This window comes from Phalacrocorax carbo, chromosome 3 (assembly GCF_963921805.1).
Source record: "Phalacrocorax carbo chromosome 3, bPhaCar2.1, whole genome shotgun sequence".
NCBI classification, from domain to species: domain Eukaryota; kingdom Metazoa; phylum Chordata; class Aves; order Suliformes; family Phalacrocoracidae; genus Phalacrocorax; species Phalacrocorax carbo.
The window spans coordinates 126,382,944-126,407,358 of NC_087515.1; the positions used below are offsets into that span (position 1 = coordinate 126,382,944).

The 24,415-nt window shown below is 49.1% G+C and overlaps 2 protein-coding genes and 1 long non-coding RNA gene across 3 annotated transcripts in view; 2 read left to right on the plus strand and 1 right to left on the minus strand.

Annotated features, from left to right (window-relative positions):
- The window catches only part of PINX1 (PIN2 (TERF1) interacting telomerase inhibitor 1), a 62,128-nt gene extending 51,327 nt beyond the window's left edge, over positions 1 to 10,801 (plus strand). Inside the window, exon 7 of the mRNA XM_064448270.1 lies at positions 9,460 to 10,801. Coding sequence (XP_064304340.1) covers positions 9,460 to 10,059 — 600 coding nt within the window. The 3' untranslated portion in view covers positions 10,060 to 10,801. The remainder of the gene's footprint in view (positions 1 to 9,459) is intronic.
- On the minus strand, positions 10,511 to 17,490 carry LOC135312698 (uncharacterized). The gene is made up of 2 exons (XR_010372390.1): positions 16,750 to 17,490; positions 10,511 to 14,896 (listed from the first exon to the last, which is right to left on the minus strand). It is a non-coding gene; the product is annotated as an uncharacterized LOC135312698 (long non-coding RNA).
- Positions 17,491 to 18,223: 733 nt separating this feature from the next.
- SOX7 (SRY-box transcription factor 7) lies at positions 18,224 to 23,345 on the plus strand. The gene is made up of 2 exons (XM_064448271.1): positions 18,224 to 18,480; positions 20,943 to 23,345. The coding sequence occupies exons 1-2, from the start codon at positions 18,255 to 18,257 to the stop codon at positions 21,839 to 21,841; spliced, it is 1,125 nt and encodes a 374-aa protein (XP_064304341.1). The 5' UTR covers positions 18,224 to 18,254; the 3' UTR covers positions 21,842 to 23,345.
- Positions 23,346 to 24,415: the final 1,070 nt, after the last annotated feature.

A 24,415-nucleotide genomic window follows, 5' to 3' on the forward strand; every position in this document is an offset into this window, starting at 1 on the left:
ACCCAAGACCGGAGGTTCTGTCCTTGCCTCCTCAAGTAGTTTTTCCATACTAAATGATGCCGCTTATGAAGTTTGTGTTGCATCTTGCTCTTGGTTACAGTCATCCTGTGTCTCCTTCCTTTGTTACTCTTGTTGCCAGAGTTAATTTAGAACCAAATTGCAAGCCCTTCACCTCAAATTCTGGAATTTATTGACTGTAGTGTTCTGTGCAAATACTTACTGCTGGTAATATTAATGAATGCGGAAAAATAGCAAAGCCTGTAAATCCAAATAAAATCAGAACCTCTTATGTCTTCTTTAAAGCACAGTGTTCACCTTTGCTTTTATGCTGCTTGGAGTATAATACGTGCCTCCAGGAACCTGGAAGCTAATGCTGCAAGTGAATGCAGAACAATACAAGTCTCTGCAGAAATGTTGCTCTGATAACTTTGCTTTTTTGGCCTACATTTCTTGGTGGTTATTATTTGTTAATTATGTTATATAGTGCTCACATGTGGGCTAATTACTTCCCCAGAGAGCTTACAATAAAATGATGGACAGAACAAGGGCAGGATGTTACACATATCAGAGAGTAAAAGGGTAAGGTAGGACACAGGCAATATGGTTAGTTAAATGCTTACGTCTGTGTTTGAAAACGGAGCAGTGTTATGAAGCGTAACGTAGAAGAGTTGGGTTGGTTTGTGGGGGGAGAGGATGGGTGCTAGTTTGAATTGATCTGAGGACTTGGCTTGTCGGAATAGTTCTGCAAGGAAGCACCGAAACTAAAAGCAGCAATGCAGAAAAAAAAGCAGGAATTTGTGAAAGAAGGCGGCAGGGAGATTGTACCTGCCTTGGTTCCAGTTGCAGGGCTGTACTGTGCGAATCCTTGAAAACAAGAGTAAGATCCATAGGAACTATAGGTACACTGCATGAGCCTGATATTCCTTGAAGAATATCCCTTTCCTCAGACAAACTCTTTTCTTCAGACCCTTATAGATGGGAGAGAAGAAAAAAATGTGCATACACATCCGTGCAGTTGTATTTCAGTTCTCATTTTTGCTGTTTGTGTTGGTTTTTCTACATCTGTCTTTTAGTGTGCGCGCTTTCGGGTAGGAGGGCTCTGCGGGTATTTATGGTCTGTGCTGCTCTAAGCTGTAACGTTCTGATTCATTTTCCTGTGCTGCGAATACTTCTTCACACCTGCTTAGAGAAAAGGAACAAAGTCACGATGAAGGCACACTTCAAAAATAAGTGACTGAAAAGTGACACGAGGTATTTCTCAGCAGCTCCTCGGCCGCTGCTTGTGCTGAAAAACAGGAAATGTCTGTACCCTTGCGCAGAGGTCTGACTTGATTTCGATACGTGGATCAGCACTCCAGCATATTGCCCTCTCTGAGCAAAGAAGCGGAAGAGTTTCAAGTGTGTATTTTCCTTTTTGAGAAGCATTTTCTAAGGGGAAGGGGAAAGGAGTCAGGAGTGAAGGTTTGGCCATTTAAATTATCTGCTTCAAATGCTCCTAGAGGCACTTTATTTATGCATGGTTATGCTTTTCTACATGTATTATTAGAAAAGAGATAGAAGCGAAGTTTTACATAGGCAGGTGTTATTTTCAGATTTCAAAGTACATGTAGTTTCCTCCGCCAGAAGCCAAGTTGTGATGCTGACTGTGCTTGCTCTCAGAATTGCTGCCAGAAGTCCTTTCTCTCCTCTGGGTACTTCCAATGATTTTTTTATTGCATCCTTTCTCTCAGTGGCTTATCTCAGCATCTTAAATCTTCAGAGCCCTTCTTAATACCTTTGCTTGTATTCACAGTTTGGCTGGCCAAGCCCACTTGTTACTTCTCATGTAGTCCGTTCAGTTTCTTCTGTGTCTGGGGGGCGTATAGGAAGAAATCCTGAACCTAAGAATCAAGAAGGGTTTGATGTTCTGCATCCTGATTAGAAAGGGTTAACAGCAGCTGCCTATTTCACACACATGACAAAGGGATAATGAGGAGTGCCCAGGGAATGACATGGCAGTAGTAAACTACTATGTGAAGCCTTGGATTGCTTTGGAGCGCCTCGCAGTGCTACTGCCACGTGAACAGTACCTACGCCACTGGCATGACTGTCCTGGACATCCGAAGGCACTGACGCTCAGAGCATGGGTGCAGGACGAAGAGGCCAGTCTGCATTGATCTGATTATAGTCCTGCCCGCTCCTTTAAAACACTATATTTGAGAGTCTCTTGATGATTTGATTCTATATGGTCTATCAGAACAGACAAAAACTGAGATGTGTCTGCTCGCGGTTGAGTGTCAGAGCCACGTAGCGCTGTCGGGTGAGTGGGAGAGCGGGGTTATTTCAGTACTTGCATAGTGCCTTGCACATCTCTGCTACCTCTTTCAAGGATCTCAAAGCACTTTACAAACGCTTAATGAAACTCTTAACTCTGCTGTGAGTTTCGTATAGTTGATAAGGCATGTTTTGTGCTTTGATAGCCTGTGCCGGAGCTGGAGGGAGTAACTTCTCCAGGGTTTCCCCCCAGCTGGGAAGAGAACTTGAGAAACGTGACCTTCCCAGTCCTGGGCTTGCTTTGCCGGACCATACTTCCTCTGTTATTCAAGGTGAGAACAGAACGGTTAGAACTGATTTAGGTGCTTGTGGGAAGATGAAGTCACTATGTTTGGATCTCTGTATCGTGCCAATAGAGAGATCCTAGGGGAAATCTCTTCCTTTAGTTTTGTTTATATTCATTCTAATGCACAGATGTAATTTGCAAGGAAATGCAAAGGAAAAGAGGTTTTGCTGGCCTCAGCAGTGTAGCTAGAGTGAAATGAGATGTCACAAGGATATCTAAGTGTCTCTCTTTCAAGATATAAAAAGGATTTTTCTTCTCTGCAGTGTGCTTATTTTTTAACTCTTCCCTATGTGCCCTCAGTCTTCCGCACCTCTCGTGTGTAGTCTCACCATTTGTATTCTCCCTTAGCCTTTCCCAGGCTGCCTCCTGCTCGTGGATTTTACTGTCCACCTTTGTTTGCTGAAGCTCAAATGAATGCTTTTTTTTTTTCCTGAAAAGTGTAAGAACAGTAGGAGGAAGTTTGTGTGCTCCATGCGACACGGTATCGGGGTTCCCAAGCTGACATGAGAAATACAGGTGGTGTAACTGCTAGTACTGTAAGCGTTAGTACTGTAGGACTGACTGGGATCTGATGATGACAGCTGGAATGAATCCCCATGACTATCATTGTAATCAAGTCTCTGGCCAAAATTTAATCCGTTGCACTTTTGCAACCCTGTTGCTTCCTGTTACGCTGTTGTTTTCAGGCTGAAGGCAAAACACGGCTGAGTATTAGAGCTTATTGTACGGCTCCAGTTTCACTGATGGAAGCAGGCTGGGATCTCGTATGTCGTACGACAGTAAAAATGTATTGTTTATATGACAAGCAAATGGCATTTTGGATACCTAGAGATCACACTCAGCAAGAGAGATGGTGGCTTTCTATTTTAGCAGCAGTTATGTGTGTATTATAAGAATAAATGAAAATGCTAAAATTGGCCACTTGCTGAGGGATGAGCTTTTGGCAAAAAGTATAAAATAGAATTACAAGACTGCCTGGGAGAATTTGAATGCGGTTTTAATAGAAACACATCACCATGGAATTTAAAACTAAAATTAAAAAACGGAGTCAGCAGATCCGATGCTTGAAAACCAAGCACCTATAGATTTATACAGTAGAATGAGGCGGGTGCTGTTATGTGGTAGTCAAACCCGCCCATCAGGATACGGTGCCAGATCAAAACAGGTATCCAGAAAGGCTGTGGAGCCTCCGTCCTTGGAGGCTTCCATGACTCCGCTACAAAAAGCTGACCTGGTCTAGCATTGGCAGTACAAAAAGCAGGACCAAAGGCGTCCAGAGGTCACTTCCAGTCAATGGTTCTTTGAATAACCTCAAAATTATTCTAAGCAGAGAATTATTACAATAAAATCCCTGGGCATTTTTAATTGCAGGAGGAGCAGTCTGACTGCTCTTCCCTTTGTGGTTGCAGATGAGGGCAAAAATGGATCTTTATAATTCCATGGAGAAAATGGCTGGATTATTTTTAAACAGTTTTCCCTTGTCCCTTTTCGATTAGTTACTTCCTAACCATTCTCCTTGTCCTTGCTGGGGAAAAGACCGAGCTGATAGTTCATGTGGGGTACAGTAGTTAATATCCAACTGCTAGGTAGCAGCTGATTTTTCAATGTATTCTAGCACAGACTGTATTTTAATAGAGTCAAACAGGAAAATACTTCTCAACAGTAATTGGAACGTGTCCTTTTAAAACGTGCTATCATGTCATATGGCCTGGCCGGGTATTAGACATCCAGGATTTTCATTCCGCTTCCCAGAAGGGGATTCCTTCCTATATTGGCACTCAGTGTAAATAGTAGCAAAACTAAACCCTGTTATGGTTATGTGAGGTACCTGGTGATTAGAATACCAGGGCCAACAAAAGAAGGAAATTGCAGGTGACCTGAACTGTTACTATTTCTTTGCAGGTTTAGGGTTCCTGCTTTTTGTCTCTTTCATGAAACCCTCTCTTATTATCAGGAGGTCAAATTATATCCCTGCTTAAGATTTTAAAGCATTACAGGGCTGGAAGATGCTTCTGGAGTCCAGATCTTCCATTTTCCATTCCAAGCAAGGATTAACTCTACCTAATGCTTTCCTGATAGTTGTCTGAGTTGTTTTTAATGGTTGAGATTCCCAGTGGCTGTTGAGGCTTCGCATATATGCTGACAGATTTCTCCTTCTAGCAGAGTTTCATGTTGGTAATTTACATCTACTTGTCGTCTTCCTCATAAGCACAGGGAAAATGGTTCCCTTTTTTCTTTGCATCATCCCTTTCTGTACTGGAAGTGTGTTATCATTAGTTCTTCATAAGATGCTGTCTGCAGTGTACCAGTCTTAATCAGGTAAATTGAAGACATTGGAGCCTCCTGGGTACCTGTTGGTATGCCAGAATTGACTTCAGAACTGATGGTACGTGGCCTTATTTATGCATGTATTTATTTTAATCCTGCTTAGCCTCATCATGCTACAAGTCTTTGTTCACTCTCTTGCCTGTTTGATCCCAATCCAACTGTTTATGCTCATACTTAACTTTAAGTTGTCAGCTCCTTAAAGCAAGACTCTGTCATCCTTCATGTCTGCAAAGCTCCGGAGTGACTCGTCATGAATAATCTGCTGTGCTTCTCTCCATTACAACTAGACCTGGGTTAGAAAGATACAGGGATGCCCTCAGTTCTTGCCTGTCAAGTTCTGTGCACTGCATGGGGGTCATACCAACGCACCTCTGCGGTGAGGATCTGAAGTGGCAGAAACACAACTGGATTATATTAATCTTATTGTTATGGTTTCTCAGCAAAAAGAGTAGCTAATCACTGTGGTTCAGCCAGACTGCAGGAAGGGGTTGTTGCATTTTAAAGCTGTGAGCGATCGTGCGACTGCCTTGTAACTCAGGTTAGAGGTTTAGCTTCCACTTACTTCATCTAGCCGATATTTTGTAATTTAAGTGAGAATCTACCGAAATTATAGTTTAGCTTCAGTCTGCCTTTATGCTCACCCATTCTGAGCTTTTCCTTTTGTGTCATTTTTGTGAATTTGAGCTAACAAAATTGCGTGTGAATTAGTACCCCCTCATTTGCGAACGAGGAAGCAAAGGCATGTGAAATTCCTTAAGTAATTGTAGTTTGTATGTGGCAGATCTGAGGCTGTAGACTAGATTTTCTGATTTCCCTATTCTAAGCTTTAAGTGCTGAGAAAGAAATACTTGCAGCCTGAAGAGGATGGAAACGTCACTGAATTAATCCAAGCTGCTTCTGTTGCTGGTACTGGCACCCTTTGTCTCTGCTGATTGGTTATATCTCGCTTTTCCTCCCAGAGTGACATGCGGATGGAGTGTTTCTTTTTGGATTTTAATTCTTCAACCTAAGGTGTTAAATCTCCAAAGATATTTGGGTTTCAAACTCATCTGATTTCATGAGGTGTCTAAATACTTTCCACTTTGGGCTTCTACTGTTACCAAACTGTTTTCAGGATGTGATCTGAATTGTTTACGATTCACGTTGTAATCCCCTATTTTTTTCTTCACTAAATAACTGCGGCTGAAAGATGCTCTGAGAGTACGATGCCTTAGAGGTGCAACCCTGATCCTGCAGGAATCAGGGGAACCAGGATTTCGCTCTGTAAGTTTAGTGCACTAACTTCACTGTTAAATCAGCACTGTGTGTCTCAAGTGAAGAAAGCAGGCAGAAAAAAAACCCAAACCCACTGGTACTTAGAGTGCTTTATGGGCTTCAAATTATTTTCCATACATTTAACTGATTACATAAACAGGTGATATTTACAGGGGACTTCTGGCTATAACTGACCTTCATCTTTTCCTGTGCCCTTCCCAACCTCTCCTTGAATTTTCCTATTGTTTCCTCTTAATCGTTCCACATTTAACACTCATGTTTCAGGCAGCCCTTTTCTCTTGCTTGGGACCATCCTACCAATTCCGTGCCAGTATTCCCAACCCCTTTTAACTTCATCTTCTCATCCCGATTTTGTTGGCAATTTTGGAACTCGTGGTGTGGACAAACGTATCTTCTCCAAAGCCCAACCTTCAGGCCTCCCACCGGTGACAGCACGATTGCTCTTTTCCTTTTACGTGATCATCAGTTCTTTGGAGCAGGAGTGTTTCTTTCCGTCTTTTATCTTCTGTAATAAATTGCTTTTCAGAAGTTGCAGCAACCCAGAACGCATTTAAGTATGTGCATCTTATTTTTCTTTGAAATTTTTATATGCGCGTTTTGGGCAAGCGGGGGAGGAGTTGCACAAACTGTGAGTCTCCTGTCGAGAGGTTAGAGAAAAACCACGTTTAGAGTTCAGCGGTGTTCCCATGGCTACTCAGACAGGTACATCACGGGAGGGGGAACGCTTCTGGCATTTAACAGCCCTTCCAGGTGATTTATGGTTTCACATAAGCTTTTCCTAAACTCAGAGGTTTTCTAGGGTTGGCACCTCTTTGCTTGTCTCCATGCCCTGTTAGTTCTGTGCTCAGTGGCCCGTGGTTATTAAAATTCTTATCAATAAAGGAGTTTCTGAGCAAGGTTCTTATTTTCTGGGATCATGCATACCTTCTGAACTCCTCAGCTTAACCAAAAGAACATTTTTTTATGCCTAATGTATTTTATAAAAGAAATGTGTAGAGTTCAAGTAATATTTGCCTTCAATTACAGTAATTAAGTTGTCAGGACTTGAAGTCACCAAGGGAATGAGAAAATCCTTTCCTGGTTGGCCAGGGGGTAATTGGTGTTCTGGTCACAAGTAGGTTTTACATATCGGAGTGGGGAGGGAAACTGTTCTGGCTGGCATCTGTGGCAGAAAACCTGGGAGACGGTTTGTCATTTTGCAATACAGGGTGTCAAAACCCTGCTGCGGGTAGAAGGAAAAGGAGAAAGTGACCCATTTAACTCTGCTTTAGCAGGGCGTCTGCTTTTGCTCTGCACTAACGCTGCTTGCTTGACTTGGGATGTATATCTTAGTAAAAAAAAGAGCGACTACAGACATATCTCAAGCCATTTATTCTGTGGATTCTGTCTTCTACTGTGGCTCCCCTTTCAAATGTAAAATCTACGTAGAGATGTGTGTAGATACATGCTTTTTCCCCCCCATGTTCAGCACCTCTTTGCAGACTTCTTTGCCAGAAGTCAAATAGTCAAATAGCCAGAAGTTTCAGTTACTTCATAAAGTTACCTGAAAGTGCACTACAAGGTATTCCTACAAGAAAAGTACCTAATTTTTATAAGTGCTCACACAAACATTACTGGAATCTCAAGTGTAGTGTTCCTTTCGTTCCACTGGAATAGCTCTCCTGAAAGCAGATGCATGAGGAAATCACTACTCGTAATGCATCACTAATGACACAGATTTTTGCATTCCTGCTCACGTGAGTAAAGGTTATGGATGCATAAGGAGTCAGACCTGCAAAACCTCACAAACCCTAATAAAACCCCACTTCAGCTAGCAAGTTTAACGATGCCCTGAAGAGAGCCAGATCACTTATCTACACCATCGTGCAATAACTATAAAGTGTTGAGATAAGTGGGTTTATGTCTCCCAGTTTTCTGCTGGCCTTTGCCCCGTGTATTAGTTTATGCCAGTGAAAGTGGGTGTGAAATATTACTGCTCTGATTTGGTTGCATTTTATAGTCGCTTCAGTTCACGTACAAGGTGCATGGGTAGAGTGGATGCTCTTATCTGTCTGTGCATTTATGAATGGAAGAACAGTGGAGTATCTCTGTCATACTCACCACATTTGACTGCAATACCTGTGGATTACCTCCTGTTCAAGAGCCGTGTTGTAGGCAGCATGTCGGTAAGGATTCTGTGCAATTCTTACCGGCTCCGCTTTCCCCATCGCGGGGGTGTGCTTGGTTACCTGCAGGTCATACAAGGCTTTAAAAAAAACCAGCAATGTAAAATTTGGGACACTTGCAAGAGTCATTTGTGACTTTTGCCAAGCAAAAGGATATGCCGCAAAGGGTTATTTTTGAGTGCTTCAGTGTCCATGTAAACAAGCCTGAACTTCAGCTGCCTTTTTCGGCTTGTTTATTTTGTAAGTCACAGATACTTTAACAAGTTATGGATTTGCATCTTGTTGCGTTCGTTGCTTTTTCAGAGTCAGTTCTCTTCGTGCCATACATAACATCCAGCTCCAGAGCTACACTTTGCTTTTTGTTTTATATTTACTTTCTAGATACTAGACTCTTTTTATAGGTGCTCACCTGCAGCTAGAGTTCAGCAGCTATTTATTTTGTGTGTGCAGAAGCCTTGTAAGATCCAACCTGTGATGTTGTTTTTGCCATCTGATAACGTATGATCAAATGGAGCATGTTTAAATAACAACATCTAGGACACAATGACAGTAAACCAGCTACGAAACAAACATTTCTAAAGATCTGATAAGACGGAAGAGATGCATCAATGCTGGATTGCTCCGTACATCATAAGTTCTTGCACTTTGCTGTAGAGGTATTCCAGGCATGGGGTTTCCTTTATGCCACAGGCTAATAGATCATACTGTGTTATTTTTCGTGTTGTTTTATATCTTGTAGAGACATGTGCCTTTGCAAAGTGAGTGTAATACACCGAGTATGATAGTGTTATACGTAATCTGCGTGAGTTGCACAGGAGTAGGTAAACAGTAAGACATTCAAAACAACAGAGGATTGTCTTGCTCTGTATTTTCTTGCTGCCTTCCATACTGCCACCTCTTCCCCCTAAACCCGCGCAAGCTTTTGCATTAAGGGCTGCCTCTCGCTCCTGCCAAAGCCCATACTTTTACAATTCATTTTCAAAGCACCTTATGGTTTTTAAATGTTTTCCTTATTAGTGTGCAAAAAAATAACATTACGTTGAAAGCCGTTATTTCTGACTCTCGCTCCTGCTCCTCTTTGTTCACCTGCAGGAGGATATTACTGATCCCAAGTCTCAGGAAGAGAAGAAGAGAAACGACTGGATATCTGAGCCTGCAGACGGTTACAATACTGTGAAGAGTGTTCTCACTGTCCAGGAATATTTTGCTAAGCGCATGGCAAAACTGAAGGGATCCCAGAATGAAACAGAAACAAAGGTAGACGATTCCCACCCGACAGCTGACAAAGCTTTGGAGCCTTCAGAAGAACTGAAAACCAAAGTAAAAAAGAAGAAGCAGAAGAGAGATGAGGCAGAGAGTACAGAGTATTGTGAGAAACCAAAAGTGAAACAGTCTAAGATAGGTGGCTTGAATGGAAAGGAACTGGATGCTCCATTAAATGAGTGTCACTCAGGGAAAAAGAAAAGGAAACATAAAGAGCGGGACGAAGGGGAAAACATGAGTTGTGATGAAAATATGGGCAATGGGGAAATTTTTGTGGGATTATCCGAAGGCGAAGATCTCAGCATAAAAGACTATGAGGCAAAGCAAAAGAAACGCCATAAGAAGAAACACAAAAGGCAAAAAGAGGAGACAGATGAGGGGATCGCAGGAGCACAGAGAAAGAAAAAGAAGCACCACAAGCACAGTTAACCTTCTAATGGTCAAGCTGGGACTCTGAAGTGATTTGAACTTCAGTATGTTGGAGGAGGAGTCTGTGTAAACACACCAGCCGGACATCACGTTGTAATCCAGTCTTGAACACACTGCCCTACCTCCAGCTGGAACCGCGGACTGTGTTTAAATATAGCTCTTTCAAGGGAGAACACGGTGACAGGCCAACATATGAGCTTCGGTGCCATGCTGAAACAGGTCTCCATGTGCAGTGCCAAGGCTGCAAAGCAAGGCTTGATAAAAAACCAGTCAGGCTTTGCCCCTTCCAGTCTGGCAGACGGTTCGCCGTGGTGGCTTTGCAAGAGCTATGTTTTCACACAGCAGCCCCGATGCTGCCTTCAGCCCAGAGTCACTCTGGTGCAGCTCCGTTCAAGTCAGGTAACAGCAAGCAAAATCAGGCCTGGTTTTAACTGCTGTGGTTAGGACTGTGAAAGCCAGTGAATTACTATCTGCGGCTTTACACGGACTGTGTTTTGCTCAATCCAGTGAAAAAAAAAAAAAAGAAAAAGCCACCCTACCACTGCCTTTATTATTAAAGCCACTGTTGTTCTCACTTGTGATAGCCCAGCTCTGCTTCTGGAAACAGGAGGCGTTTTGCAAAGCTGTACGTATTTTTCTATTGATTTTTGCAGCTTCACAAAATACTTAGTCTTATTAAAGGTTTACGCCTGAGTGTCATTGCTAAAGAATGAAATAAAAAAAAAACCAACCTCCCTTTGTTTCCTAGCCCGTAGTTAACTACTGTCGAGCAATTGTAACTTTGCAACAAAGCTAAAGGAGCTGTGCCTTTATTAACCGTATCTAAATCCCTGGTTCCCAGGCAGTGTTCGCGGTACCCTCAGTGCTGCGCCTGGAAGTCAGAAAGTTGCCTTGGATGGAGCAAGGTTTTCTGTGAAGTTAGGAGACCTGACAGATTTTAGAAGCGTAGCTGGTCAGATGCATCAGCATTGCCATTTATCCATTGAAAATCTGCAGTTTAGATTTATAACCAAATTAGAGCTTGTTTCTATGTGTAAACCTGGAAATCAGTAATGCCGGAACTCAGCACTCTTGTATGAGAGCTTAAACATTCGGGATGGATTTTGGCATCTCAGTCTCACTTGGCTAAATGCTGTCAGAAGAGAAGGGTGAGCTTGGAAGTGAAGCGGTGGATTGGGAAGAAGCATTCGCCGGCCTCGAGGCTGGTTCTGGTGCTGCGTTGGCCGCGGCACGCTGACAGCACAGCCCTGCACGCCAGCCAGTTGCCGTGGCGCGACCCAGGGTAGCTGACCAGAATTCGTATCCATTAGCTGTTCGTTTCACTCTGGGCCTGGCCGTGTTTCATCAGTATAAATCTAAAACATCCCATTGGCGTGCTCTGCTGAATAAAATGGGCGCTTTTTTTTTTATTATTGTCTTAGCTCAGTTGAGTTGCTTAACGTGGTTTGAAAAACATTGTCAAGATTCAAATGTTAATACCAAAAAAAATTCCTTAAGCTGCCTTTATTGTCCCGTGGGAGAAGCTTAGTCCGCAGCACGCAGTCCACATGGCTTCAGATGTTTTAGCTGCAGCCGAACTCTTCCTTTTTAACTTATCTTGGTCCGTAACGCACCTTTCTTGCCCACAGGACGTGCGCATTCATTGCAGCAAAATTGCTGTAGTTTTACTTACTTCAAGGGAGAACAAGATGCCTTTCTCTGTTCCCTGCTGGCATGCCAGCAGTTTTTAAACCTCGTAGCATTTGCTTTTCAGTGCTGTACAAATGCTAGCCATTACGGTGCTGCTGTGGCTGGGCTTGTTCCCTGGCTTCCTTAAACAAAATACCACTTAATACCATGAGGTTGCTGTAAAGTTGTGACTAAGCTCCGTGCTTGAGGTGGAAAAAAAATAATCATCTCAACAGAAGAAGACAGTAAAAGAATTTTTCATGTTTTTTTGAAGCATCCTAAGTTCTGTGGATGCCCTTCAAAGCAGCCTTCCGAATTTCACCTCGAGTTTGGATTTTTGTTTGCTAGCAGAAGCCAAAAGCCTGCCTGTTCCCAATGTTTCTTGTTTTTATTTTTTTAACTCTTAAGCAGCTAAACTTTACAGTCTCTCTGGGATTTTAATTTAAAAAGGTGCTAGTCATGGAATAAGGTTTCCTTCTCCAAATACTGCCGGGCTTGTTTGTTTGTTCTCGGTATTAATCTTCCATGAGTTTCTATGTGCTAATTCTTAGGAGTATTTGGCCAGATTCCAGTGTTAGTTATAGAAGGAACAAAACCAAGGAATAAATCTTTAAATTTATGGCGTTACTCCAGTTAAGCACGGTATACCTAAGGTTTAAATCTGGCTCAGATTGAAATGTCAGCTACAAATAGAAGATTTTCTATTGTACAAATAGAAGATTTTCTGTTTGTACAAGAAGAAGTGGGAATTTCATTTTATCCCAGGAAACGTGGGATTCGAAGGTGCTTCAAGCTCAAAGAGAAGTAGCGTGTGCAGGATAAGGGTTGTAGGGGAAAAAAACATTCATAATAGGCTAACATTTGAAACATTTGAAACAAGCAATGCATTTTGCTGCTCCGCTCTGTGCGTGTTAATGGTCGGCCAACCCTGCATTACTCGCCGAAAAGCTCTTCTCACCAGATCCTGTCTAGCGAAATGGATGATTGAAACAACAGGAACACGTTTCAGAGTAATAAATTGGGGTTTTTTTTGTTTATAGCGGGTTGCGACTCCTGTTTTAACCAAACGCCGGTTTGGCAAGAAGGTCTTTTTTTAGAAAGCGTAAGAAAAAGAATTACATCATTACCCAGATGGTGAAATTAGCAGAATTTAAGCACAACGACATGACTTGGTTTCAGTTCTGTGAAAATAAGACTTTTAAACAGAAAGGTCTTTTTTTCCCCATACGTTTGTCCGTTGTACTCACACACTGCGGCACAAAGTTGCGTTACCTCCAAGTGAAATTACCTAGAAACGAAGCAAAATGAGAGTCGCCACTCGGCTTTCGCTTCGAGAGCGATGCACACACAGCGTAGGAATGAAAAAGTTTTCACTTTTAGTAATCCCGGGTCACCGGTGGCATCGAAGACATTCTCCTTTTCACATCGGAAGCCTTCCGCAGATGATGGTCTCTCATGAGTTACTTCCATTCTTCGCTTTGAGCCTTGAAATTAGCTGCCGGCGCAGGGGCTGCTGCGTGCCAAGCTACGTGATTTGCAATTGCAGTTTTGTCAACAGCAATAGATGCGCTGGCTTTTGTGCTTGTAATTACCCGCGAGCACAAAACTGTGTCCCGGAAAGTAGAGGCCACGGAAAAGTAGCCCGTGACAGCATCGGACCGAAGCCTACGTGAGCTTTATGGGCTTCCGCTGTTTCGATTTTGCTGTGTCCGACTGCAGAGCCTTCCTTGGAGCCAAGGACGGGAGGTCGCACTGGCGCACGCGGCGTGATAACCCAGGCGTGTGGAACGGGCACCGTTCCTTGGATTTCTTGCCCTGATGGCACCAGCTCGAGCGCTTCACGCAGAAGCAGTAACAACCAGCGTTCTTTCAAAGCATAGCTGCGTGATGCTGTTAAGTGCAAGTTTCACGACGGCCCATTAAGGTTTCAGAACCCCGTATCCCTGCGTCTGCGTGAATTTCAGTCCGTTAGATAGCAGCTGAGAGGCCGCTGTTTTGTGAAACTGAAGAAATGCGCTTGGGGGCCCATCCAGTTCGGCGTCGCGTTCAATTAACGCGGTTTTCCTTTAGGCGAAAGGTAGTTCTGGTGCCGACTTCTTTCAGATAATCAGCTCTCGGCAAAGAAAATTAGCTGAATGCACCAATGTAATTAACCAATTTTCTCCTGTTTAAACACACAAGACTGAAGTTCTTGAAGCATCCACCTTCAAAAGGCACAATTTACGTCACAAAACCTCCAAACCTGCCAGCGCTAAGAGGAGGAAGGAAGCTCCGAGAGGAAAACCGCACAAAGTCTATTGGAAACATTGCAGAGCATCACGCCTATCTTAAAAAAAAAAAATAAAAAGATCTTATAATAGCATGTCCTCAAAGAGCGTGAGGATTTCTGAAGCAGTCCTGCGCTTGGTTCCTCCTCGTCCCGGGGCAGCGTGAGGTTTGCTACGTGTGAAGGGTTATAAATCTCCTCGGCACGGCGTTAGCGGCCGAGGAACCCCAGGAAGGCTCAGAGCTGGGAGTACTTGGACGATCACCAAGGCTGCTGTCCCTGTCCCTGTCCCGTGCAGGGATAAGCAAGCTTCCTCTTGCAGAAGCAAACTTTCAGTGATGTGAGACTGGCGAATATGGTAAAAATAAAAATCTTTCGTGGTGGCAGAGGTGAGAAGATTGTTCCAACGCCAAATCGAAGCTCGATTTCTCAGCAAGTGAGAACTTAAATTCTGCTTCTGAGTCACTCTGAGATACTTTTTTTTCTTAGCTTAATCCATTTTTATAACTTTTAATGTGCAAGAGGGAAATCTTGCTAGTCCCTTTTAACCTAAAGGGACTAAAATATATTTATTTTATAACCGTTAAAGCTGCATTTTAAAAATAGTAAGAGCAGAAATATTCAGCACCATGACTCTCTGCGTGCTGGAAATTTTAGCAATTTTTTTTTTTTTTTTGGCCTACATTTCTTGCTGGGGGTAGATAAGGGGAAAGCTGTGGTTTCTCCTCCTAGCAAATAAATGGTCCCCGCAGCGGTCCCTGGGGAAGGCCTGGCGGACCCAGCGAGGACGGGTGTTTGGGCAGGGTTGGTTCTTGTGCCTCGGTGGCAAAGCAGCTGGGAGCCGCAGCGCTGAGAGCCGGCTCTTCTGCTGGGAACCCCCAGCTGTCTCTGCAAAACCTGCCCCTGGGAGACGAGAGGTTCATCAATAATTAAGGAACACGTGAATATCGAGCTAATTTAGGATTTGCACTTTCTCACACATTTGAACGTCTCTGGAGTGGGGGGGTGGGGAGGTTACTGGGTGAGTATAGACCCCGCCGCTTGCAAGCCGGGTAAAATGTCAGATCCGCGCCAAAAAGGGATAATTTTGGAGAGCGGGGATGGTCTCGCCTGTACGGCACGAAAGCAGGGTTCAGTCACGGCTTTTCTGCTTGGCCCATGGGAGTTGCTGCCACTTGTTCCCCATCCGTGAAAATGGGGAGAACAAAGCTTTTTCTTCCACCCTTTGTCTGCTCGGTCTATTTTAGCTTGTAGCTTTTAGCCGTAATTTCCCTGCTCTCCAAGCCCTGTGAGAGCTCTGCTTCTTCCCGTGCCCCAGATACAGGTAAGCGTTGCACCAGAATCAGGAAGGTAAGCACAAAAAGTAAAGATGAGTTTTTTTCCAGACTGCTGCTAATTACCCCGATACGGTCGCAATTAAAAAGGTGGCATTTTCACATGGCCCCAGCTGCCTTTATGTAATGCAGAGCTTCCTACAGGACAGGTTTAACCAGCATTTTAGGTAGGGTGCAGAATGAAACCCATCTTACTAATGCAATCAGAATGCCAGGTGCTCAAGGACAGGGGGAGGAAAAAAAGAGAAGTGTTTATTATTATTATTTGCATTCAACAACGCGGTGTTACCCCCCCGATGCGGAGGGAATAGCAAAGAGGAGGTGAGTCGCCCCGAGAGCCTCCGGGCATCTGCGGCAGAGGCAGGAGGTGGATGCAGGTCCCGCCGCTTCATCCTCGCCCAGCCTATTTTTTTTGTCCTCCCATCCTGCACAACCGCACCTTGGAGACGCGGTGCAGGATGGAGGCGCTGCCGCATGTCGTGTTAGAAGGGGCCGGGTGGAATTCATCTGTTCCTTTTTCCTTGAGGGAATATATTGTACTGCTACTAAAAATTTTCTGGCCTCCGGGGCCTCAAGTATAGAGGCCGTTATTTTTATAATAACGATGCCCAGGCGCTGTGCGTCCTGAAGGTAAATAGTGCTGAGCGGCGAAACGCCGTATTCAAAAATAAAACCTTGTGACTTCGGGCAATCTGTTTTTCAGTGCGTTCAACCCCTACTAGAGGGAAATCCAAAAAAAAAAAAAAAAAAAAAAGGAAAAAAAAGGATGTTACGGGTTTTTCTTCCCAACCTCTTGCTGCCAACCTCTGCAGCAACTCCCATCTGCAAAATGCACCCACGAGAGCTGTTCAGAGCAGGATGGAGGGTTGGGCATCCTCTCTCCCGGCCGCATCCCGGCACTTCAAGGCGTGAGGCAGGACTTTGGGAGAGAACCGGAGCCCGCTGTGCAAAGCCTGGGACGGCGCGGGCTGTCCCCAGGAGCGCGCATGGCTCCAAAACACAGATGAAAGGCAGTTGCTATGTGCCGGCCTGCATGAGTGTGTGTGTAAAGGGTTTATAAATCTGTCCCGAGACCAGGAAATCTCCTGCGCCTTTTAGATTTAAGAGAAGTTGCCTTCCTGTTGTATTCCCAGATAACACAGCTCTGATCAAGCCCACTTGTAAATAGCTTAATAGATTTAATCAGTTCCTTTGGAAAATGTTGTTGCTTCCGCAGGGTTTTAATTCGGTTCCGGGGAAAAGCTCCAAAAGGGCTGTTGCTGCTTCTGCTGTAAGCGAAGTTGGCAGCTCCCACCTCTCCAGACCCCCAAATCACCACAACCCTTGAGAAAGCACCTCGGGGTTCCTGCTCCTGTGCAAAGCATGGGGAGAGACCAGGAAACCCAGGCGGATCCTGAACCCACATAGCTTATATTTACTTACCGCGCTCTCCATCGCTCGTAATCTGACAAGAGTCAATAGGAACACCCAGGCACGTGGTAAATCGCTGCCTACCTGCACAAACACCCCGGGCTTGGGACCCGCGCTGGGTTTTTCCCCTCCGTGCGTGGGTTAGATGGGGCAGCGGCCGGGCAGCCTGAGGAAATGCCTTCCCATCTCGCGCCCCGGCTCGCCGGCTTTCTGGCAGCGCAGAGAGGAAATCCACAATCAGTCAAAGCGGAGCCGCTGCAGCCCTGCAGCCCATGTCAGGGGGTCAGAATCATAAAGGAATCGAGCAACTAAATATATTCCTCAGGGCAGGTTGCAGGGATGAGCTGGGCAAGGGGGTCCTGCTGGGGGATTTTTGGTCCCATCACCTTCCTGGAGATCCTTCGTCCTAGCTGGGGGAACGCTTCTCGAGGGTGACTTTCCTGCCCTCGTGAGCACCAAACCGGGGTTAGTGGGAAATACCGTCGCATGGCGGAGGCGCTTCCATCCTAGCCAGGCTGGGGTGGCTTTGCAGGATGGGGCAGCGCTCCATAAAATGTAGCAGCAAGAAAAAGGCTGCAAAGCATCAGGCCAGCCCTTTCCTAATGTCCCAGGGATGGGCAGTGAGGACCGACTGGGGCTGTTGCAGTCCCTCCGGGCTGTGCCCAGCCCCATCACCTGCTCCTGGTCACCCCTGTAAAGCTCATTCCGGAGCCCAACCAGGCTGGACAAGCATCCGCCAGCAGGTTCACCCGGCCCCGGTTCCCCTCCCATACAGGGGGAATTGGGGGTAACTGGGTAAAAACCCACACACGGTGGCAAAGTTCATGCGGGACTAGTGGCTAAAGCATGGGGTGCGAGAGAAAAGGGCAGGACCCGTGCCTTGATTTCCCCTCGCAAACAGGCCCGCTGCAGCTTGCCAAAGCCTGGGGCGGGGGCTGAAGGGGACCTTTTGCACCCCTATGGGGACCTTCCATTTGGGGCTGTTTCCCTTTTCTTTCCAGGCCACCCCCAAAAAAAAAAATCTCAGTCCCTTCATCCTTCCCCTCTGCATTTTCCTCAGCCTTGAAGTTTTAGGGGCTCCGAGGTGCGGGGGGTGGCGGGGGCTGCGCAGGGGTGGCGGGGGCTGTGCAGGGGTGGCAGGGCCATTTCCAGCTCTCTCAGCCTTTCAGTGGGCAAAATGATAAAAAATAATAAAATCTAAAAAGGGGGGGGGGGGGCGGGAAGCAGAAGGGGGGGCGTTGGGGGGTGCTGCCCCCCCTTCTTTGCTTCCCCAGGGGGTGCCGGGCAGAGGGTGGGGAGAAGTTTTCTCCCCGCGCCATCCTGGCCGGGGCTCAGGAGTTTGCAAACAAGGAGGAGCAGCGAGTACCTTCGGTGTCATTGGAGGAGGCTTTTTCCAAGGAGCTCATAAATACGGGGGAGGCCGGGCAGGAGGCTGGGACTGCGCGGGGACCCCGAGGGCAGCGCAGCGGGGCGGGGGGCTCGGGGCTGGGGCTGGGGGGGGGGCTCGGGGCCGGGCCATGGCTGCGCTGCTCAGCACCTACCCCTGGCCGGAGCGGCTGGAGGGGGACGCGGCCGAGGGGCTGCCGCCGGGGCCGCCCCCCCGTTGTCCACCGGGGGAAAAAAGCTCCGAGAGCCGCATCCGCCGGCCCATGAACGCTTTCATGGTGTGGGCGAAGGACGAGAGGAAGCGTCTGGCCGTGCAAAACCCCGACCTGCACAACGCGGAGCTCAGCAAGATGCTCGGTGAGGAGAGGAGGGGTGCGGGGGTTTGGGGGGCGACACGGCGCGGGGGGGAGGGGGGGCGCCTGTGTATCCATCCGGCCCTCTTCGGGGGCGCAGAGCTTGCTCCGAGTCTGGCACCCTGCGGTGCCTGCACCCATCGGCCATCCCCGGGGGTGCAAACCCTGTCCGGACTCGGTACCCCGGGACGGGCACCCCTGCACCCATCGGCCATCCCCGGGGGTGCAAACCCTCTCCAGACTCGGTACCCCGGGAGAGACACCCCTGCACCCATCGGCCATCCCCGGGGGTGCAAACCCTGTCCGGACTCGGTACCCCGGGACGGGCACCCCTGCACCCATCGGCCATCCCCGGGGGTGCAAACCCTCTCCAGACTCGGTACCCCGGGAGAGACACCCCTGCACCCATCGGCCATCCCCGGGGTGCAAACCCTGTCCGGACTCGGTACCCCGGGAGAGACACCCCTGCACCCATCGGCCATCCCCGGGGGTGCAAACCCTGTCCAGACTCGGTACCCCGGGAGAGACACCCCTGCACCCATCGGCCATCCCCGGGGGTGCAAACCCTCTCTGGACTCAGTACCCCAGGACAGGCACCCCTGCACCCATCGGCCATCCCCGGGGTGCAAACCCTGTCCGGACTCGGTACCCCGGGACGGGCACCCCTGCACCCATCGGCCATCCCCGGGGGTGCAAACCCTGTCCGGACTCGGTACCCCGGGACGGGCACCCCTGCACCCATCGGCCATCCCCGGGGGTGCAAACCCTGTCCGGACTCGGTACCCCGGGAGAGACACCCCTGCACCCATCGGCCATCCCCGGGGGTGCAAACCCTGTCCGGACTCGGTACCCCGGGACGGGCACCCCTGCACCCATCGGCCATCCCCGGGGGTGCAAACCCTGCTCGGCGGGGGACCCGTGCACCCTCCCTGCCACCTCACGGGGTACAAACCCTGCCCGGGTCTGGCAGTGGCACCCTGGGGTGCGTGCATCCTCGCAGCCATCCCATGGGGTGCAGGTAGGTCTGGCAGGCAGGGGGTGGGCACCCGTGCACCCACACGGCCACGCTGCAGGGTGCAAAGCCTTCCCGGGTCCAGCACCCTGGGACAACCTCCACCAGGCTGCCTTGTGGGGTACTAAGCCTGATGGGGTCCTGCACCCCAGGGAGCAGGCACCCATGCACCCACCCTGCTACCCCAAGGGGTGCAAACCCCAGTGGTCACCCACACTCTGGCTGCACGCACCCACCCGGCCACGCCTCAGGGTGCAAAGCCTGATGGTCTCCCACACCCCAGAGGACAGGCACCCATGTGCACACCCTGCCACCCCTCAGGTGTAAACCCTGATGGGGTGCAAACCCCCGGGCTGCCAGTGCCACGGATCCCCCAATGCAGTGCAATGAGGGACCCCCAAATTTTCCTGTCCTGTCTTTGCTGTCCCACTTTGTCCCCAAAGTTACTAGCCCCACCCCAATATTGCATGTCCAGGGGGGTGGTGGGGTGATATTTCTGCTGTTTCATTTTGGCGATCACACCCCATTTTAAATACACATTTGTTTCCCCATGCACTGTTTCCCGCTTATCCCAATCCCCATTTTTTTATGCAAAAGCAAGAGGGCAAACAGAAATAACCAGCCCAGACAGCCTGAGAAAGAGCTGCCCAAATTGCAACACAGCTTTGCTGCCCAACCTCTTACCCAAAGTTTGTGTTTCCCTGGACAGTTTTGCGGTGTTTTCTTTGGAGGTTTGGGTTTTCTCCTCACTGCTTTGCCATGCAGCATCTCAGCTTATTAGTGTTATTTCTGCCGTCTCTTTGGCAATGGCAAGGCATCAAACGCTTTGATCCGTATCCTCATTTCTCCCCCCCACCCGGAGGAACAGCCTGGGGTAGCCTCACCATGGGATACAACCATTCCCGCCCCCGGCGCTGCTTCTCTGTCCTGTGTCTTGGGGGCATTTTGTGTACTTCAAACAGGGAGCAGCGAGGTTGTGGCACCCGGGTCTCCGTGTACCCTGGTGCGAGTCCTGGGCACAGGCTGGGCCACGTCCAGGGACGCCACATCCTGACCCCCCGGTCAGCCAGGCATGGCCTCGGCCGTCCCCGCTCAGCAGCCGGGCTCTCCGTCCCAGAGAGGCATTGCAAGATCAGGCCATGGAACTGGGGGAGTTTATTATTTGCCCTGATTTGTTTGCAGCGGGGCTCAGCTAACCCTGAGTGTCTGGGGACTTGGGAAGGGGGGAACTGGTGGACCTACAGCAGCTTCAATACCCACCTTCTTCATCCTCCCACTGACATCTCATCTCCCTGTGGCATTTGCGGGCTGCCTCCTCCATGCGTGCCGGCTCAGATATTTGGAGCCCGTACCTCGCCCTTGGGTTGTGTGCCGCAAGCTTTGGGTGGCAGCCCCCTTTCCCGCCCCGGTGCAGCTGCCGCGGGCACTAAGGGGAGTTTCGTTCTCATTTTCAGGCAAGTCCTGGAAGGCTCTGAGCCTCTCGCAGAAGCGTCCCTACGTGGAGGAGGCCGAGCGGCTGCGGGTGAAGCACATGCAAGATTACCCCAACTACAAATACCGGCCCCGGAGGAAGAAGCAGGTCAAGCGGATCTGCAAGAGGGCAGACCCCGGGTTTTTGCTGGGCAGCCTGACGCGGGACCAAAACGCGGTGCCGGAGAAGCGGACCTGCGGCCGGGCCGGGGGGGAGAAAGAGGGGCCGGGTGAGTACCCCCCTCGCCCAGGGCTGCCAGCCATCCGGGGATACCGGGAGGCCCCGGGCAGCGGCAGCAGCACCAGCGTGGACACCTACCCCTACGGGCTGCCCACCCCCCCCGAGATGTCTCCGCTGGACGCCATAGACCCCGAGCAGAGCTTCTTCTCCTCGCCGTGCCCCGACGAGCATCACCGCTCCCACCTTGCCGGAGCCACCTACTCCCCGGAGTACGCGGGCAGCTCCCTCCCATGCAACCACCACCCTCTCAGCCCCATGCCGCAGCCCACCACTTGCATGATCCCCCCAGCCTCCAGCTGCCCTGCCCTTCCTCCTCCTCCTCCTCCCAGCTACTACACGCCTGCCTTCCCCTCCCTGCACCCCCCCAGCCTCCATGCCCACCTGGGCCAGCTCTCCCCGCCGCCCGACCACCACGGCTTTGACACCTTGGACCAGCTGAGCCAAGCCGAGCTCCTGGGGGAGATGGACCGCAACGAGTTCGACCAGTATCTCAACAACCCCGGCCATGGTGACCACCACAGTGGGGTCTTGGTCAATGGACACGTCCCGGCGGCTGGCAGCTCCCACACCTCTGAGACCAGCCTCATCTCCGTCCTTGCCGATGCCACGGCCACCTACTACAATAACTACAGTGTCTCCTAGACCCCCGGCCGGGGCCGCCTGGACCGGCTGAGGAAGGACCCGACACAGTGTTACGAGGCGTTGCTCCCCGGGGACATCGCTCGCCGCCCCTCAGGGTGACTGGGTCCGAACCGCGAGGGCCGTGGAGTCTCCTCGGTGGCGTAGGTAAAGGCTTTCAGTCGTTGGCTCACCGCTGGTGCAAAGCCTCAAGTGCCCTGCTCCGAACGGGGCCGGCGGGCATTTCCCAATGCCAAAGCCCTCTGGCCTAGCCCCTCTTCCAAGGCAGAGATGCTCCTGGGAGCGTGGGGAGGCTGCCCTCCATTTCGGGGCACCCCTAGCTCTGCTTTGGAGTCAGGAGGGCGGCAGCACCCTGAAAACAGCAGGTCTGAAGTCCTGGCAGGAGCAAAACCCTCTGGATGGGGAAAAGGCAGGGATGGGGGGAAAAGGGAAGATTTTGGTAAAAGGGCGCAGGGTCTGCAAGCCGCTCTCGGTTCCTGGTATCGGTGTTGTTACAGCCACCCTGACCTGCCTGACTGGACCGGCGGGGGTTAAACCTGCCTTGTCCCCCTGTCCCCAGACCAAGAGTTGGGGGCTTCGTCCTCAGAGGGGACACTGGACGTGGGGGATGCTGCCGGGCTGGCCCCGGGGGTGCGCGGCGGGGGGCTGCAGGGGGGCAGCCGGCCCCGAGGGTGCTCAGCCCGTGCATTCCGGAGGAGGGTAAGGTCAGGGCTTGGAAGGGCAGGATCAGGCCAGCATCCACCCCCACCCATGGCTTCCCCTTGGCCTCCCAGCCAAAGCGCGCCCGAAGCGGGGGCGGCGTGAGCTGCCCTCCCCGCCGGGCTGGGAGCACGTCCTGGGACGAGCACTTGGGCAAAGAGGTGATGATGTAGCACACACGTATTTTTTTTTTTTTTATAAAACATCTTTTGAAGGCAAACGCTTCGCATTTTGAGCCGCAGTGCCCGATGCCTCTTCTAACTCCGGCGTATTATTGCTTGTAATAAAGCTGTACATTGATTTATTCCTTCCATTATTCCTCCCCTCGGATTTTGTATTGCTCGAGTTCTCTTCCTTTTCATAAAGATGAAGCTTTATTTTAAATCAGTTATATGACATGATTAATCTTAGTGTTTACTGTATGGCACTTGGTAATGATTAGTTAGTAGCGCAGCTATGATTTTCTGATTTCAGTCCTGAACGTGTATTAATAATAATTGCAAATAATACTTAAAAAACCCCACAACTTCACAGGTTTTTAAGCTAATACATTCCATCTTTTTTGTGTGACTCTATGCATTTTGAATGAGTGTAGATATGAGTTTGCATAAAATATTTAATTTAAATAAATATGTTTTTATACGATGATTGTTTTATGATTTAAATTGCTGTAGCTATTGACAAAGTTTTCAAAACAGAAACATTTCCTGTGTGAGTGCTATTTTTTTAGTTTGTTTTTTTTTTTGTTGGTATTTTCAGCCAAACTTTTCTACTTCCATTTTTTTAAAATAAAACAGATCTGTGGTTATCTTTACAAATTGTGGATTGCTTTCTAACAAACCGACTCGAGGCACGATGTGTGCGTACCTTCGCTTTTCATGGTGTGTCTCAGGGGCAGCAAGTCACTTCGATGGCCTTGATCTCATGAACACGACCTTTTAATGCCAGGTCCTGTGTAGATATTACAGTGAAAGCACAGCTTTGCCTGCGGTGTGTTGGTGAGCACAAGTGGTGTTGCCTATTTATGGAGCGCAAGCCAGTGCCTGGAGCGTGGTTTTTATTCGCATTTAAGGCTGTCTTCCACGGTTTGTGCTGATGCACCATTTAAGATGCTCCAAGGTACGAGGGCCATGGTGCAAACGCAGATCGAGGCGATGAGGCCTGCGAAATGGAGTGTGGGTCAAATCTGGGGAGCTGCGTGAAGGCAGCTCTTGTAGGTGGGTGTGGGCTGGTGGCCTCCAGGCATCACTAGCAAAGAGTAAAGCTTAGTCCTTTGCGTGGAGCGGCATCACAGCCCGCTCTTGCCAGACATGAAATTAAGCTGTGTCCCTGCGGTCCTCGAGGTCGAGCCACGCACACCTGCTAAAGCAGTGTCCTCCTAGGCTGTGTCCACCTTGGCCCCAAAAAGCAAAGGAGCGAGTTTCCTCATGATGCCAGCTTATGTGTTGGCTGGAAGGGGTCTCCAGGGGTCACTCAACCCAACCCAAGGCAACCCAACCCAACTGGGCTGGCTTGACTCCCATAAATGGCTTATCTCTGACTCAGGGAGCCCATGGTCCCGGGAGGTGGGAAGCTGCATGGGTGTTTGGGGAGGCACCAACATACCCCTGTTCTGTGCTTATGGTCGTCCTGTGTCCCCCACTCGTAGCCCCCCTGGAGACAGCCCTCCCATCACACATGCTGTCTCCTCCTTTACCCGTCGCTCGGGCATCCAAACCCACCCTTGGCCACATGCAGCTGGTTTCCCTTTTAGGGGGGATGAAATGGATGCCTTTGGGTGTCCTGCTGGCACCATGGACTGCGGTGGCTCTTGCACCAGCACAGCACGAGGGTGCGGTGCTCGGTGCAGTGCCGAGATGGCCAATGCAGCGGCCCAGG